The following is an 18399-nucleotide window of genomic DNA, read 5'->3' as shown; positions in this document are numbered from 1 at the left end:
TGTTTGCATCCCCCCCTCCCCATACCTCGCAGACGGTGCAGTGCCAGCGCGTCTCCACGTGGTGCTTGCACTCGTTGCAGGTGTAGACGAAGCGGTCCTGGCCCTGGTTGTGCAGCTCCACCAGCATGCACATGCTGCTCCACTTGCAGCGCCGCAGTGAGCTGAACTCCCAGTGCTTGTCGCGGGCCAGCGTCAGGAACGCGTCGCGGCCGTCCATCAGGTCGCAGGCCAGCAGCGGGTCGGGGTCCATGATGGGCGGCAGCGTGTTGATGGAGGGCCCGGCGTGCAGGTGGATCACGAAGAACACCTGGATTGGGAGCCGCAGAGACGATGTGGCGTCACGTGACGTCACACAGAAATATATGTGTTATTTCACCAACCGAATGCTTTCAAACGTTTCATGACCCAAGATACTACTAGGCCTCATCTGTCTTTGCAATGCATATTGCCTCAGGCAGATTAAGTCTGGCCCCTCACAACTGTGGGAGGACTTCACGGCCGAAATGGTGACGAGCCAACCAGATTCGTCTGGAACCAGGCTATAACCAACCAGGGCCCAGTATGCAAATATGGGGCGGGACATTGCAAGAAAAAAAAAACAGTCACTGAGAGGGACGATACCCAAGAGGAAAATTAGCAAGAGGCACAAACTCGACTTTACTTCCCATATCTGTGTGAAGGGGGCAGGGACAATATTAGGAGACGGGAAGAATGTTGGTGGGGAGGTGTGTCGGTGGGGAGGTGTGGTGGTCGGGGAGGTGTGTCGGTGGGGAGGTGTGTCGGTGGGGAGGTGTGGTGGTCGGGGAGGGGTGGGGAGGTGTGTCGGTGGGGAGGTGTGGTGGTCGGGGAGGGGTGGGGAGGTGTGTCGGTGGGGAGGTGTGGTGGTCGGGGAGAAGCAAACCATGCCTACTTTATTTAGGAGACCATTTGTAGGCTTTGTGTACCATTTCGCCTCTAGTGGCTCCAATGGAGTTCGCCCATCTTCATATATAGACCATCTTTGACGATACTTATATCCCGCAACAAGGCTAAGGGCCGATTCATACTCCTATTTTACCGCTGTTTCGGCGCTGTAGTGCCGAAATGATTTCGGCTCGTCAGAAAATTTCAGTAGCACCGAAGAAACAACTTTAGGACGGTACCCGCCCCCCCCCCCCCCCCCCCGAACCTCAAATTAAGTCAAATTGTAGGCTCTACAGCGCCGAACCGACTTTTATTCGGCTCTAAAATAGGAGTATGAATCGGCCCTAACAATGAGAAAGTCAAAATCACACAAGGCACGCCTCATATCCACGCAAAATAGCCTCTACATGTTATCGCTTTCTACTACAGGGAAAACATGCACATGTACATACAGTTTGATACTCTTTTTTTGCTCTTTTTTGCACTCTTTATTCTATCCTCTTTTTTTCTGTTGTTATCTATGCTGCTGCATTGTCTGAAGGACGTCAAACAAAAACACCAAAAGTTTTACTCTTATGTACCTGTACACAAGATGTAATAATAAAGTACATCCTTGAACCTTGATTTTGTTACCTCTGATTTTGCCTCTGTATTCCAAATTCACAATGTTTTGTTTAGTATACTAACCCTAAAATTGCATAGAGTGTGGGTCGACAGTGGACGTCACAATCGTTAACATGCATACTAGATGGCCAATAGGGACAGGCTATAATTTGCTGATGCACCGTCCCCCCTGTGTTCCTATTGGCTGGGGTTTTGCTCCAATCATCACCAAAATGGCACAAATGAAATCTTGTTGAGGGGTCTGCCATGACAATAGTCACCCCCCCCCCCCCCACTACAGCAGTGTGCATAACTCTGAGCATTACTCTGATGAGCACAATATAAGACAAGATTAGCCTGAAAATAGAGTTATATACACTTATATAGTTATACACATGTATTGGCATTCGTGCTTTACTAGTATGTTTATTGTTTCTAAGCTTCTTGAACGACAGATGTCAGAATGACCTGTCCTATACCAGATGGTGCCAGTTCGAGTACAGTACACAGTGCAGATGAAAGGACGTAACCATTGACATAAGGCAGGCCTAGTGTGATGTTTCAATTTCATCCATCATATTACTCCAGTTTTAGCTTTACTGCATCGGCTCCCGGTTGTTTTCAGGATTGATTTTAAAATGGTTTTACTTGTTTATAAAGCTCTCAACGGTCTCACACCTTCCTACCTACTTGACTGCCTGCCTAGATATGTCCCAAACGGGCCCCTCAGGTCCTCCACTGCTGGTCTGCATGATGTGCCTAAAAATGGCAACTAAAAAACACAGTGAAGCAGCTTTCTGCTTCTACAGGCCCCAACGGCATGGAACAAATCCCACTATACCTTCGAAAGGCAGCCTCTGTAGACATTTTTAAAGCACAGCTCAAGACATATTTCTACACTCTTGCTTTTAGTTGAGCTTTTAAAAGTGTTATTCATGTCCTCACTGTATTATTTGAATGTGGTTTTATGCCTTTGCTTTTCTTCTCTCTATTGCTCTGTAAAGCACCTTTAGCTGCATTTCATGTCATGAAAGGTGCTATACAAATAAAGTTGAATTATTATTATCTATGAATTGGATGAGCGTTTCTCCAGAACTTGCCAGCTCCATACATACAGGCAGGCGTTCCAAATGGCTGGCACACATACGGAATGGCGGGCACGCCCCGAACGAGTACTTCATTAGTACGTTTAACGTTTTTTTATCCATTCAGAATCTCCCACCTCTTTATGCTTCTCCATGGAGGCGTAGAGCTTCTGGGACAGGTCATTGGCTACATTCGGCATCCCAGGCTTCTTCTTATTGGCTCGGCTCACGCTGCCCTTGTTTTTGTTGGCCTTTTTGTTGTTCTTCTTCTTGGCGTTCTTGCTGTCGGGTTGCACTCCTCCCTGGTAAGAAAAAAGAATAAATGAGTGCGGCAGGGCGGGCGTCGCGGAGGGCCATGGCTTACGTGCAAGCGACGAGATGAGGTTATGCAATTAAACAGAGTGGTTATACAAAGTCTGAGTGGCTGCTGAAAGCTTTTATATAATGAAGACTTGAGGGCGTTGTTATTCTCTCAGCATATTGACTGTTTGTGTTTAGATGTTCACTTCATGTTCCTCCATCTTACCTCTGGAGTGTCGCAGGAGGCCGTATGCTCCTCCTTCTTCCTCTCCTCCTCCTCCTGCTCCAGCTCCTTGATGCTCTCCTCCAAGACGTTGGGCCAGAAGTCTCCTTCGAAGTAGGGCAGCTCGGAGGCACTGGTTATTCGGTCTTCCGTTGCCTGCTTGAAAATGTCCTGCACGCGTGCAAAAAAAAAAGCCTTGCGTCAGGTTAAGTACAACCCGCACACTAATGTCAGCTACACTGCATGACACGTTGCATCACAAAAAATGTCATTTTAAACAGAGATGAGGTCACGTCGACACCTTTCCAGTTGATTATTTTTATTTTATTTTTGTCAAACTGGTAAGCCTTCAACTCTTCAAAACAGATCACATTTTAAATGATACATTAAAATGTCCCATAATCATTTCTTTTACATATGTAGTGTCGTGTTGCAGACGATATCTGCCTACCAATTGTCTGGGGAAATATAAATCCAGTGACAAACCCACGGCCAGTGCTTTGAAAACCCTAAAATCTTGTCAATGCAGTTTATTTTCTTTCCTGAATTGTTTCCATGGAGTGGCATGATTTTTGTACTTTGATACCGTTTTGTTTGTGTCTATGGAGTTAGCATTACTCAAATAGACCCCCAGGTGTGGTTATAATATTCAAATGTCTTCCCTGTGTATTTATTGTTTCTTCCTGAAAGCCTTGGAGTCAAAAGGCCCAATCTAAATACATGTTGGTCTATAAAGCTTTGAAGGGTTTTCGGTCAAAATACATTTCTGATCTATCATGAACCATCCAAAGGTCTGCTTTCTGTCCCCAAATCCAAAAATAAACGTGGGGAAGCACAATTTAGTTTTTATGCACCACATATCTGGAACCAATTGATGTTTAAAACACAACTAAATACTTTTCTGTTTGCTATTGCCTTTGATGGACTTACTTTTATTCATTTGAACTTCTTTTGTTTTATGCATCCTACTGCCATTGTATAAATGCGTTTGCCTTGCTTGATGTCTGTGTAAAGCACACTCAATTGCCTTGTTGAAATGTGCCATATACAACAAAAATGACCGTGCCTTACACAAAACTACACAAGTTAACGCATGTCCTCGACACACGGTCATTGGCCTGACCTTGAAATCCTGTAGGATCCTCTCGGCAAACGCCTTGTCCAGCATCTTTCTGTACCACTCCTGCAGCCTCTTGGGTTTGGGGATCTTCTGGTCGATAGGGTGGCAGTGGAAGATGTAGTCATCTCCTTCACTGGGAGGGCAGGCCCAGATGTGGCCCATAACATACCTGCAGGGGAAATGACACCATGTGTCACTCTGGCTCTAGCCAAGAAAACACCATTAACCGTTTCCGTCACACGTCCTAGGGGTCCCAATCGACGTGTACATAGGACGTCCTGAGACGTCCTATAGCGCATCCTCAATGATACCGGGCGAGATAAGAATATTCTGTTTTTTTCCTTTTTTTTTAATCGCCTTTCGGCTACCGTATGCTACGCTCTGCACTCAAATTAGCTTACCGTTGACTTAGCTGTTAGCGCGGCGGAAAGAATGACTCGTCTCTCCTAATCCAGGGCGCTCTCCGTGGTTTTGAACGGATCGATATACTGGCGCTTCATTTCTGCTCCTCGTCCGTCTCTCCCGCAAAATATAAAAACGCTTTTTGGATCATATATCGTATAAATTAAAATGATCGCAATGTAAGCTAGCAATGTAAAGTAAACCTTTTTAGTGGATTGTTTCCGGGTCGTGGGTTTCAGAGTAAAAGCGATCAGACATGGTCGCTTTTACTCTGGCACCCCAGAGCTACTATTTTGAAGAACTTCCGGCACTGATTGTGTCGATTTTAGACCTGAGGACGCATCTGTGTGACTCGTCATGTTGTTCTTCCACTCACCCCAGTTTCTTCACGTATTCCAGGTACCCTATTAGGATTTCATGGTAGACTGCAGTCCGTAGCCCACGGGGTCTGAAGAAGTGAATACTGTCCAGGTATGATATGTAAACACGTCTGCAAGAAAACGCCCGGGACGAGAACAGAACAGGTTACAACAACGTGGCAAAAACCCAACAATCAAGCCCAAAGACCTCCCCGCCTGGCTGGCTGGGCCAGTATCACCATAGTTTACTGGGTCGCTGGATCAACACTGCAATGTAGAACTAATCCGTTACAAGTAAAAGTCCGGAATTCAAAATGTACTTGACTAAAAGTACAAAAGTATTGGCATCAAAATGTACTTAAAGTACCAAAAGTCTGCCCAAAAGTACTCACTATGCAGAATGTACCATTTCCAGTCTTTTTTGAAAATAGTAGATCTACAAGCTCACAATGCATCACATCGCATCGCGGCTATTTTCAAATGGCCGAAAAGCTTATAAGGCTGAAGTGGTTAATGTATGTTTTGTAATAATAATCAAAATCTACAAAGTAACTAGTAAGTGAACTAAACTAAGTAACTTTTCAAAAAATGTAGTAAAAGTACAATATTTACTTTAGGAGTAGAAGTAAAAGTATTGGAAATAGTCAAGTAAAGTATACAATACTTTACAGTACACTTTACCTGGTGTTGGGGAAGGGGCACTCGGAGCCGTACTCCTGCACATGCATGCCGAAGAAGCACACGTCAACGCCGTCGATTTCCTCAAATGCAAAAAGTGCTTTGGTTCTGTATGGGAAGGTCTCCACCATCTCGCCTGAGTCCACAAACCTGTGCCAAGAGAGAGCAAGAGATAGTTGGATACTGGTCAAGTTATGTTTTTAAAATATATAGTAGTAGTTTTTTTGTTTTTTTTCCAGTTTGGAGTTTGTTTGTTAGGTTTACGAGTGCATGCATACCTTTAATTTTTATTTAGTTTTGGTCTTAGCATTATTTTTATAGTGTATATGAGGAAAGCCCTGTTTTAGAGAAGCTGAAAGGGATAGAAAGAATGCAAGCATTTTTCCACCATCATATGATGACGATGATGCTGGAAAAGCTAAAATGAAGATGATTTTACATGCAAATCTATTTAGTTTTAGTTACTTTTAGTTTTGCATTGTTCAAAATCTTCCCTTTCAGTTTGTTAACTACTGTATAATAACACGTATATGCGGCTCGACTGTAACATATACGTCCTGCAAAACCAAGTCATATTACATTAAAAAAGCAGTAAGATGGACTATCTTTCTTAGAAGTGGAAAACATCAGTTGACTTTTATATAGTCTAAGGACTTGATACAAGGACCTACAAAACGGCATTTGAAACACTTACCTGGATTTCATGCCAGGCTTGATCTCCACGTTCTTGTCGGAACTGGCCACCACCCGCACAAACACCTCGCCTGCTTCCGGGTGGTTCTGTCTCTTCAAGTACTTGTTCACTCGGTCCTCGATATACATGCCCAGCCTGGTGGTCTGCAGTCCTGACGAACACAACAACACGGTAAGGGATAACCCTGGGCCGCCCATGTCATGAAGAGGATCGATGGTTTTACATTATGCATACGGTAATTCACCAGACTTACTTTTGGCTGAAAACTTGTTCTCTTTTTTTGTTTTGTTAGACTTCTTGAGACAGTTGTCACAAACAAATCTGGAAGAAGAGAGACATTGGAAATGTTGAAACGGCTTGCTCAAAGTGGTCGATAAGATTCTATTATAATATAATATATTACTAGTCCATCCATACAGAGATATGCACACTCAAACTTATTTGCAGACTTTGGGTTATGTGCTGTGTACATATGCATTGCATTTGTATTAGTGAACATCTCTAAAGAAAGTAGTTGTAGTAGCAACTATTAGCATCAATCAGGTGAATGCATAATATATTTTTGAGGTAGGTCGACCGCAGCAAATGCTTCGCGGACCTCTTGAGAGTCCGCACACACACACATACAGTACACACATAAACACACAATGTTTCTCTGCAGTCGTAAGGCAGATGGTCGTCAAGTGGACACGCATGCATGTGCACATGAGTGAACACACACACACACACACACACACAAACACAAACGTTGTGCTCCATTGTATCAGTGAGTAAGCACGATCACGCTGTTGGCACCAAAGAGTACTATGAGGACCCCGCAGCAACGGTGAAAACTCCGGCCGTAGCATTAAACAGAGTTTCCAAAGAAACAGCTTGAACGTTGGGAGCCTGAGTGTCGGCACATAGTAACGATCAGTGGCCGTGTGCAAATTCATATCAATTGCTGGACGCACCGAGGAGAACAACCCGGTCAGACAGAAGGAGAGAGGTTTGTAGAGTGATAGGACTCTACCAATCTACTGTAGAGTAGATTGTGTGGAATATTATACTGTAGAATTCAGAAGCATAAAGAAGTGCACTCACCCTGAAGGCCAGATGACGTCATAGTGCAGCACACAGATCTGATGCATCTTACGTCCGCAGTCTTTACATTCGACATACCTGCCAAAGACACAAACATTCTGTCTTACTTTCATCTTATCATCAGTGAGGATTTACCTTAATAATCATCATTGTGACGATGGGAGCCACTTATTGCCCTAGACCAGCGGTTCTCAAAGTGGCATAGAGGGACTCTCAGGGTTCCTTAAAGGCCCGCTGACACGCCCCTCGGGAGCTAAGAACTGCTATCAAACAATGCTATCATGATTCTGACGTCAGAGTGGCGAGGGGCTTTCCCCAACGACTTCTATGCGGGCTCGCCGGGCTTGGTGGCCGTGGTAGCATAGCAACTTATGCTACTATTTTGGTGTCACATTTAGCTTGAATACTGGGTGAAAGTCTCATTCAAAAAAATATTTTTTCGCAACATTGTTCAGGTGTGTGTTTATGCTTGTTCATTGTAATAATCAATATCGCTATGATTATTTTATTTATCGCCGCGTCGCTCCGCATGACAACATACAGTCTAGCCCGTCTCAGATGCAGGCTGCACACACACGGGGGGACGGACGGACGGACGGACGTATAGTCTCTGGTCAGGTCCCCGCATTGAACTGGGCATGTGTGTACGCACACACACACACACACACACACACACACAACTTTTAGCCGTGGCTATAGTGCATGACAGCGGGGAAGAGAGCTAAAGACGCCCGAGTCAGATTCCGTGCCATTGCATGTGTGTGTGTGTGTGTGTGTGTGTGTGTGTGTGTGTGTGTGTGTGTGTACACACATGCCCAGTCCCCCGTAGAGGCTCATGATCTCGTCCGCAAGACTATGCCTCGGCATAGCGATATTTATTATTACAATGAATACAAACATAAACACACTATAGTTCACTTGAACAATGTTGTGGTAACTAACTACGGTATTACAGAGTGAGAGCGAGGGTGTACATGTCAGCCTGCGGCTGAGAGGGGAAAAGAACAGTAGTCGCGCTGCGGGGCTGCTCTCACAGCGGCCAGACAACAGCAGACCGTCCGTAGTCGCGACTGTCGCGCTGCGGGGCTGAGAGGTTTCAGAGCGGGCAGACAGGGGTGTTGGCGACCGGGGGAACATGGGACTCAAGTCCAAAATTTGCGCTTGTGCTGCAGTTCCCCTAAAAAAAAACCACGCCAACCTCAATTGCATTCAAACTAAGCATTTCTGGCGAAAAAATATTTTTTTTCAATTACATTTATAGCCAATATGACGCTAAATGTACCGTCAAAAACGCTAGCCTGACCTATAGCCACTTGTTGCTAGCGCCGTAGCCCCGTTTCAAACTGTTTCAAACTGTTTTCAGTCAGACCACGTGATGTGCTGTACCACCCATATTAATTTCGGGGCGTGTCAGCGGACCTTTAAGGGGGTTCTAAATTGACCGTCGCCAGTCTGAAATTTGTAGGGGGAGTTTAACTATTTTTTCCCCCCAGGGCCCAGGTATGTATATATATATATATATATATATATATACGTACCCCAACGTATACTCCGTCTATATAATGGTTGAGGCCTAAGGAAGCTTTTAACATTGGTCCGGTTCCTATAGCATCGCCCCACCGTGGTATTGCAAATATATTACAGTGCTGAGCAGTTGAAAGGAGGATTTCCAAACCTCCATAAATCGGACTGCAGGATCTCTGTCCTTGGTGGAATTTCTGCCATCCACAGAATTTAATTTGAGCCTTTGTACGGCGACGCTGCCGCCATGTAAAAGCTTCTGACGAAAGGTAAACAGTGTGTGCTTGTTCCAATGTTTAGCGAGTGTATGTAGCGAATCAGTGTGTGTGTGTGGGTGGGGGGGGGGGAAACTCCATATTTTAAAGTGAACACGTATGCTGGCACTGGGAACTGGGGTTTATGCTAACAGCTAACGGTAGAGAATAAAGATAGAGTTAAAGGCCATAACGCACCAATGCAACTAGTCGCTACAAAACAGTTTTAACCACTGCCCTGGACTGTACTTACGGCTCAGGGTCCAACGAGTCATTCTTCTTCTTCTCAAACTGCTCTTTTGATATCATGCTGGGTGGAGTAGAGGGAGAGAGAGAAATCATTTATTAACCAGCCTTTGTGACTGAAGACTTAACTGCAGCATGCATTCCTTTATCCCTATACTTAATTGACTAGACTCCGCTAGGGTTCATGTCGTTAAGCGAAACCAAACTTAGCCACGGCGACAAGATACAACAACTTACGTCTGCGGCTGCGCCGGGTCGTCCCCTAGCGTCACGCTGTTGCCCTGGATCTCGTTGAAGCACTTCTCGCAGAAGTGATACCTGTCGGCAATAAGTCCAAATTTGGGTGAACTGCGGCCAGCACAGTACACACAGTAGTAGCACAGTACACACAGTACACACAGTAGTAGCACAGGCAGAATGAGGACAGAGGACGGAGCATGGGTGACGGGCAGGCGGCACACACACACACACACACACACACACACACACACACACACACACACACACACACACACACACACACACACACACACACACACACACACACACGGCAGAGGTACAGGTTAGTCACAATGGAAATGGTCCTCATTCAAACTGCCACAGAAAATGGGAAACAAAACAAAAAAACTATGCTACAATCATCAATGATAAATGACTTCTGGGGATGCCATCCGGACTGCATGCCGAGATGTTGCGCATCACTACTTTCACCAGTCATTCGACTCATAAGGAGTGCACTATGAGGTGGTGAATGATATGAACATGCTAGGAGTGCACTACGAGGTGAATGAATGATATGAACATGCTAGGAGTGCACTATGAGGTGGTGAATGATATGAACATGCTAGGAGTGCACTATGAGGTGGTGAATGATATGAACATGCTAGGAGTGCACTATGAGGTGGTGAATGAATGATATGAACGTGCTAGGAATGCACTATGAGGTGGTGAATGATATGAACATGCTAGGAGTGCACTATGAGGTGGTGAATGATATGAACATGCTAGGAGTGCACTATGAGGTGAATGAATGATATGAACATGCTAGGAGTGCACTATGAGGTGGTGAATGATATGAACATGCTAGGAGTGCACTATGAGGTGGTGAATGAATGATATGAACGTGCTAGGAGTGCACTATGAGGTGGTGAATGAATGATATGAACGTGCTAGGAATGCACTAGGTGGTCAATGAAAGATATGAACGTGTTAGGAGTGCACTATGAGGTGGTGAATGAATGATACTGTATGAACAGGCTAGGAGTGCACTATGAGGTGATGAATGAATGATATGAACATGCTAGGAGTGGAGGGAGCTGCAGAATGTGTAATAGTCAAGTTTCAAAGCTGCCGTATATGGTTTCAGACGCCTTAATTTTACCACACAACAGATGAGAAGCAGTTCAGGTGAGCCTTCTCTATCGTTTCAGAAAAAAATTGCTACATTTTCAGCTTGCCAAGAACTTTCTTTGCCACTTCTAGTTCCCCATTAAATCCTCATATTCTCAAGCACGGAGACTTTCTGCCAGAAGTGCTACAGTATATTATACCCCCACAAGCCTCACAGAGTTTGCTGGCGATTGCGTGCAATAAATGAAGCCACTGGAATGCAGTGGCGGTTTCTGCCCAGCAGGTGGAGCAGTGGAGCTGCCTCTGGGACATTGGACTCCTCACAAGCGCATTTTCTGCCCAAGACACAATATCTACCTCTGGTGTTTGTGTCACGCCTCTAAACGAGTAATAGTGTGAACGACACCCCTGTGTTTTGACATGTAGCTATAACTGTATGTCAGGTAGCATGCTAAGCAACATTTCATGTACAGTATGGGAGTTGATCAGCCAGCGCACCAACATCTTCAGCACCTCTCCATCTCCACCACTCAGCCCATATAGGCGTTCTTAAGCCCAATGACTGCTTGGCACAAAACAAATTTCCAAAAGGACAAATAAAGTATCTATCTATAGTCGTACAATGGTGTCCTGTGCCAAAAAAATAGCATATCTAGACCTGGGCCGTGGCTCAGCGGTCCAGGCACCTTGACTGGTAGTCCAGCATTACAGTGTGTCGCGGATTCGAGTCCCGATCCCGACAACCTTAGCTGTGTGTGTACCATTTTTATACTTAACAGAGCAATTCCGTTTACCTGGCTCTCACCTATTTCGCTACTTTCAGATCAGACACTTTGCACAAAGATAATTCCCAAACTTTCCAAACCAACCCAACCATTCTGCAGTGGATTCTTTACTTTCTCTGAACCCCAATACAAAGGGCTTGATTTCAACAATATATAATGAACTCAACTCAATAAACCCAGAAACTCTCAACCATCTTAGGACGGCATGGGAGCAGGACCTGGGACTAGAATTGCCCGACCCGACATGGAAGACAGCTCTGAGACTGGTTCACAGTTCCTCAATCTGTGCTAGACATAATCTTATCCAATGTAAGATCATTCATCGGGTTCACTACACAAATGCAAGATTAGCACAGATATTTCCAGACATGCATAATGATGCATGTAACCGGTGCAGACAACCCGCTGCTAGTCTGTCACACATGTTTTGGTCATGCCCTAAGTTGGTGGACTTTCCTATTCTGACATATTGGGTGTACCTATCCCAACCCAACCCGTTAACGGCCTTGTTTGGCATTCCCCCAGGGACTAACATTCCTCTACACCTTAAGAGAATAATGTCCTTTACTTCTCTTTTAGCCAGACGTCTTATACTCCTGAAATGGAAACAAGTTTCCCTACCTACACATAATGGATGGATAAAGGATGCACTATTCTACCGTAAGCTTGAAAAGATTAGATTCTCACTTAATGGTTCCATGACAACTTTCCAGCAAACATGGACGCCCTTTGTGGACCATGTAAAAACCCTGACGATAGTCCCAGAGATGAGCCATATTTGAACTATAAAATGGTGAACACATAGGCCTATGCATTGTACATGCGTTGTGTAAACCGGTGGCTGCACGCACACACACAGGTGGTCCCCCCCCCCCTCCTTTCTTCTCTTTCCCCTCCCCCCTCTCCTTTTTAATTTAATTTATTTACTTCTTTTTTTCTTTTTTGTATTTTTCCCCTTCTCCAGTATTGTCTCTGCATTGGGGAAGAGTGGGTGGGCATAGTGGGTGGACGGGAGGAAAATGAGGGGTGCCTTAAGACTATGTATTAACAAATGTATATGCTGACATGAACAAGGACCCCACATGGGAGGGGAAAGAATGTAAAAAAACCCCCAATAAAAATATATAAATAAATAAATAAAAATAAAATACGACAAAGTACAAATGAGGGTCTTCTAAGTTCTTACCTGTTCTGGTAGCTATAGTAGGTGCCATCCCTGGAGATTGTACACAGCTGTTTGCCGTAGCAACACAGCGTCTGGGGCGAGAACTCGAACTGTGGACGCAACCAGAGAAAAGTCAATTTGTCAAAATGTCAATTTCTACTTTTTGCGGCTCAAAAGCGTTGTCGTGCCCGTCTATTACGTGCCGTGTTCGGTTAGGTGCCGTGTTCACCGAGAACGCCTTTTGAGCCAAGGAGCGCTGTGGATATCATGTCCACAGCGCTCGCACGCAGTATTTATTGGTTTCATTTTAAACTCTCAAGAGTTAATTTATTGATAAACATCTGCCTTGCTTAATTTAGAAGAAGAATTGTTATTTTGACCAAGGTTTGCCTGTTATCTCTCCTATGGTACCAACATCAAATTCAGTAAGGGATTGTGCAACATATGCAAAATATTCTTTAGTTTTGGGTCTGAGAGGATTAACCCATTTTGGGGCGGGAACCCCTTTTGGTGTTAGCCATTTAAAAATAGCAGATCTACAAGCTCATAGCGTGCCACCGAGTGGCGCGCTACGAGCTTGCAGGTCTGCTATTTTTGCAAAAATCGAAGATCTACAAGCTCATAGCGTGCCACCGAGTGGCGCGCTACGAGCTTGCAGGTCTGCTATTTTTGCAAAAATCGAAGAACGACTGACATAGAAACATAGCTTTTTCAGCTTCCCCTCCTAACCTTCCGGCCGCAGCAGTAGCCCAGGCCCTGCATGACGGGGTCGATCTCGGCCTCGAACACCTCGGCCAGCTTGGTGCAGTACTTGTAGACGCGCGACGTCTTGCGGTTGTAGAGCCAGGCGTTGTTGAACATGACCCAGATGTCGTCCACGTACTGCCAGGGCTCCTGGAACTGGCCCGTGTCCAGCTTACGCTTGATGGTCGACAGGTCGATGGGGTTCTTCACGATGTCGAAGTAGTCCTGCCGGGAGGGGGGGGGGGGGGGAAATGAAAGCGTTAAAAGCTTCGTTAAAGCCTCGGTTACGTCCCAGTTCATCATCTATGCCTAAGGCACTGGTTCCCAAACGGTACTGGGGTCGGGACCCATTTGCTGGTCCGACACATTTTCATGGGTCCCTTAATGTTTTGTTTCCTACATATATATTATTTAAATTAATATTACCGGTACTTTTCCCCAAAAAAAGCAAAAATGTTCATTAATTGAAAACAAAATTGAATTATGTTTTTTCAGTAATTTCGTGAAGAAATCATCAAATCACAAATGTTTAAGCAGTAGTGAAAATAGCCAATCTACAAGCTCACAATGCGGCACAAAGCGCCTAAATGGTGTGTTATTCACCCGTCCACTTACAGGGATGCTCAGTACGATGGGGTCTACAGGCTGTCTAAAGGTACTTACAGTACGATGGGGTCTACAGGCTGTCTCAAGGTACTTACAGGGATGCCCAGTACGATGGGGTCTACGGGCTGTCTGAAGGGCAGTGACTCCGGGTCCTGCCTGTAGAGGGCCTCCAGGGTTGGCATCAGCGCTTGTCTCAGCTCCTCCGGCTTGAAGACTGAAGAGAGACGACATTATACCATTATCAGAAATACCAATCACTGACACGGAGGCATAATAACTGTTGACGGACCATAACAGGGAATGTAAACATGGTCTACGCACAGCTTTGGCCGTCTACTGTACACAAACAGACCATTTAGTCATAATGGCAGCCAAGTCTATGGACTTTTTAGAGCACTTTTAAACAAACAGTGGCTGCCACGTCTATGGACTTTTAATGTTTGTTTAGAGGAATTTAAACAAACATTACCATGCGCCCCTCACTTCACATGAGTGTAATTCTGTTTTTGCGTCCCTGTTGTTGTACATTAGTGTACATTTTGCCCAGTCATTAAAACGCTTCCGAAATGAGGTCAATGTTAGCTTAAGAAAACGCCACAATCTTTTTATCCATGGACTAATTTCAGCTAAACTTTGATGTGATTTTAATGACTGTATAAACAACATTAATGCAACTTTGCCACAGTACAATTTAGCAAGTTTCAAGTCTCTCCAAATAGATTTCCACTGCAATGAGCGGTTGAAAACGGTATGCTTTGGAAAATGCCACGAATCTACCCAAAATCGTGGTCAATAGAGGGTATGCGCATGCATAAAGTGAATGGCAAATCGAGTGGCAAAGTGACAGGAAAAGTGAGTTTAACATCGTTTAATGCAAGGCATTCCTGCATAACTTCCTGGTTTAACGATGATGTCACGTGCATACCCCCTATAACATGGGTTTTCAACAGGTGGTCCGTGGACCACTGGTGGTCCGTGAAGGTGTTGCATGTGGTCCTTGACCATGCATTTAGTAATGTAGGAAAGTGAAGATTCGTATTTGAATTAATTGTATTGACCACAAGTTGAGAAACAATGCAGTAAATAATCTGGTGACAAATGATGTCGCATCGATGTTGTCAGTTACTGGGAAGACGGATGTCAAGAACTTCCACAGAAAAGTGAGTTAGAATCTCAAGGGAAACTGTACCGGATTGCCTGGTTGAGTCACCATTATAAGGAAATGTGCCCATAATGAATCGCAAGTGTCTGCTTACTGAGTCATAGAATAAGTTACAATGAACAGCACATGAGTTTAATATGGAAGGTTAATTTCTTTCCCCCACACCACGACCATATCCCCCCTCCCAACACAACAATGGTCCCCAGGTTGATTCTCAGTCAGGGTGGTCGTCCCCAGGTTGATTCTCAGTCAGGGACGGTTCTTCATTATGTCAACGATGAGCGTTCTTACTTTTCCTGCCTTTGTTCTGAGCAGGAGAGGTGGTCGACGTGCCGTTAGCGCCGCTCTCATCCTCCTCTTTGGGTTCCACCTTGATGTTGGGCTTCTTTTCCTCCGTCTCCATTGGCTCCGGCTTCGGCGCCGCCCCGTCCGGATCCTCCTTCTTCACAAACGGGGGTTTGGTGTCCTCGTCCTCCTCCTGTGTGGAGACACGGCGACATTTGGTAAATCTCATCTTTGAAAGAGTTTTTGTTCAGAGATTAAATGCAGAAACGTAAAACTGTGGAACTATGTGTCTCTGCAGCACAAGACAATGTTTAAAGTTTGACTAGTATAAATAACTTTTACTTGTACGTCAATATATAATATTTAAACTAGGGATGCACCGAATGGAAGTAAACAGTTGGCTGATTTTCTTTTTTTTCGTACCATTGCTGTCATAGCCGTACCTTTGTTGCTACATACAGGCATGTGTGTGCGGCTGTAACGTGCTTGAAGCCATGTTTTGATCACGTCATCACAACAATTGGCTCTAAAATCAACCGAACTGAATACTTAATATGCATTTTTTGCCACTATTTGGCTGAATAGTTTTGGTGGCCAAATAGTCTGTGCATCCTTAATTTAAAAATTTGTGGTTAAACTAAGCCGTAGTTCATCCTAGGCACAAAAAGAAACAGCTACTAAATATGATCAATTGTAACCATGGGGATATTTTCATGACTTTATCCAGAAGGTCATGAAACTATTGTCTTTAGTTTTTTTGTGCGCATCCTGAAAAGCATGTAAAAAAGAGAATATCAACCCTCTACGATTAGGTTAAGTGTGCACACCTCCATTTTTAAGTCTGTCTGCTTCTTCCCAGAGCCACATCCGTCCTCCTCTTCATCTTTCAAGTCAGGTTTGCTGTCACCGCTCATGTCAGGCAGGGCCTGCTGGGAGCTGACCTCCGCCACAGAGCCAGGGGTGGGCACTCTGTTGTCTATGCTGGCCGCCGCCTGGGACAGCTTCAGGTGGAAAGAGAGACATGTTCGGACACCGAGCTTGGAACAAAAAAGGCTGAGAGGAGTCAAGTGTGAACGCCGACTTATGACACCACTTGATACAAAGCACGCATCCTATTTGAACAACTCAAATGAAAACGCTTGGCCATGAACTACTATTTAAGATTCATTTAACCACTTTCAACGGTCCCTATTCTGTAAATATTACAGTATACAGTATAGGAAAAACGTTTCCCAAAATGTCCACATTTTCAAAAACGGAGAAAATAGAACATCTACAAGCTTACAACTCGCTCAAATTGCAATGCGATTTGATCTTGTAGATGGGCTATAGTCACTATTGGTCGTATGACAAAGCATAATAGTAATACTAATGGTAATACTTGTGTTAGTTGTTGGTGGGGTATTTGCACATAATGTTGTAGAATCTGTCCTGCATATAACCCATCTCAACTGTTCCGTATTAATGGCAGCCTCTGCTCCAAATAGTTACGGATAAAGTGCCTTGCTCATGGACACTTGGACAGCCCAGTGTGCAAAAAACGACAACCCTCTGATTACCAGATGGCCTCTCTGCCCACTTAGCTCTGGCCACCCTTTGTGTATGTGCGTATATATATATGGCTGAAGTGGAAGTGGTTAAAGGAATGCGTTTGGAAAGAGCAGCAGAGGGGTTCTTTGTGTAGGGAACATCAGAGGGCATGGCTATGGATAGGGCTGTCTCACCGGTGTGCTGGGGTGCTGCGGCTGCACCGAGGTGGGCTGCTGCATCTGGCCGGGGGGCTCGGGCTGGGGCTGCAGGGGCGTCAGGGGCTGGGAGGGAGCAGGTGGCGTGCCCAGGCCAGAGGGGGGACCGGGTATGCCACTGGGGATGTGGGTTGGGGTGGAGTTAGGCCCGCCGCCAGTGGAGGAGGCGGGCGTGGAGGGCTGGGATTGCAGGGGAGCGTGGTGCTGCTGCTGGGGCGGAGGAGGCTGCTGCAGGTTGGCGGAGGGATTGGGTGGAGGGGTGGCGCGGAGCGGGGGCTGGGCTATGGGGCCACACGGTAGCTGAGGGCCCAGGGAGCTCATGGCGTTCAGCGGGAGGTTAGAGTTCTGCTGCCGGAGGGGAGGATAGTCACCGTTAACAACCGAGGCCTTTAGCAGACGCTCTAATCCAGAGCAACTCAAAAGTAGCAAGTGCAAAATCAGTGTAAACACAGTAAGCATGAACGCTAGTCAACGAACAACAGAACAGGGTAATAGTCACATAAGTGCCAGGAAGATTATATGCTTCTAAGAAACTAGGACATAAGGTGAACATCAAACATAATCTGTCAACATGCTATCTAAATAACAGAAACATGTGAAAGAGTTGCAAACACATTTATCCATCAAAAAGGGTGACAAGAAGAGATACAAGAGAGGTGGTATTCTGTCTCAGATAGATGTGTCCCTTAAATCGTAGCCTTACGTAGCCAGTCTTCATCTGCCGTTGCAATGCATATTGCCCCAGGAAGATTAAGTCTGGCCCCTCTCAATTGTGGGAGGACTTCACGGCCAAAATGGTGATGAGCCAACCAGATTCGTCTGGAACCAGGCTATAACCAACTAGGGCCCAGTATGCAAATATGGGGTGGGACATTGCTGAAAAAAATCTAACACTGAGAGGGACGAGACTAATATCCACGCAGTGATATTAGTATCGCTCCGTGAGGCTATGTCCCTATAACCCTAACCCTATAACCCTAACCCTATAACCCTAACCCTTGTACATCCCTTGACAGATAGCGGACATGATCAATGGAATCAGAGTCGAACACCAGAGTAGCATTTCAAACTTTACTGTCCTCTTCT

General features: G+C 45.2%; 2 protein-coding genes across 5 annotated transcripts in view; both read right to left on the bottom strand.

Moving 5' to 3' along the window:
• Positions 1–18399, bottom strand: part of LOC308324687 (CREB-binding protein-like) — a 133646-nt gene that overhangs the window by 10783 nt on the left and 104464 nt on the right. The gene's annotated exons all lie outside the window — the stretch shown is intronic.
• crebbpb (CREB binding lysine acetyltransferase b) overlaps positions 1–18399 on the bottom strand; it is a 65057-nt gene that overhangs the window by 4891 nt on the left and 41767 nt on the right. For 2 of the 4 annotated variants that reach the window (XM_080776891.1, XM_080776892.1), the window contains 17 exons: positions 17293–17661; positions 16396–16569; positions 15575–15761; positions 14217–14335; positions 13501–13740; positions 12793–12881; positions 9709–9789; positions 9479–9535; positions 7451–7528; positions 6621–6688; positions 6368–6518; positions 5677–5823; positions 5013–5126; positions 4238–4403; positions 3118–3285; positions 2729–2893; positions 26–307 (listed from right to left, as the gene is read on the bottom strand). In XM_080776891.1, the coding sequence (XP_080633017.1) occupies positions 26–307; positions 2729–2893; positions 3118–3285; positions 4238–4403; positions 5013–5126; positions 5677–5823; positions 6368–6518; positions 6621–6688; positions 7451–7528; positions 9479–9535; positions 9709–9789; positions 12793–12881; positions 13501–13740; positions 14217–14335; positions 15575–15761; positions 16396–16569; positions 17293–17661 (2655 nt within the window). The remainder of the gene's footprint in view (positions 1–25; positions 308–2728; positions 2894–3117; positions 3286–4237; positions 4404–5012; positions 5127–5676; positions 5824–6367; positions 6519–6620; positions 6689–7450; positions 7529–9478; positions 9536–9708; positions 9790–12792; positions 12882–13500; positions 13741–14216; positions 14336–15574; positions 15762–16395; positions 16570–17292; positions 17662–18399) is intronic. The other 2 variants (XM_080776893.1, XM_080776894.1) reach the window with 2 other exon arrangements.

Source organism: Protomyctophum bolini (assembly GCF_963924005.1).
Source record: "Protomyctophum bolini genome assembly, chromosome: 11".
NCBI classification, from domain to species: Eukaryota; Metazoa; Chordata; class Actinopteri; order Myctophiformes; family Myctophidae; genus Protomyctophum; species Protomyctophum bolini.
This window is presented reverse-complemented; position numbering and strand designations above follow the sequence as displayed.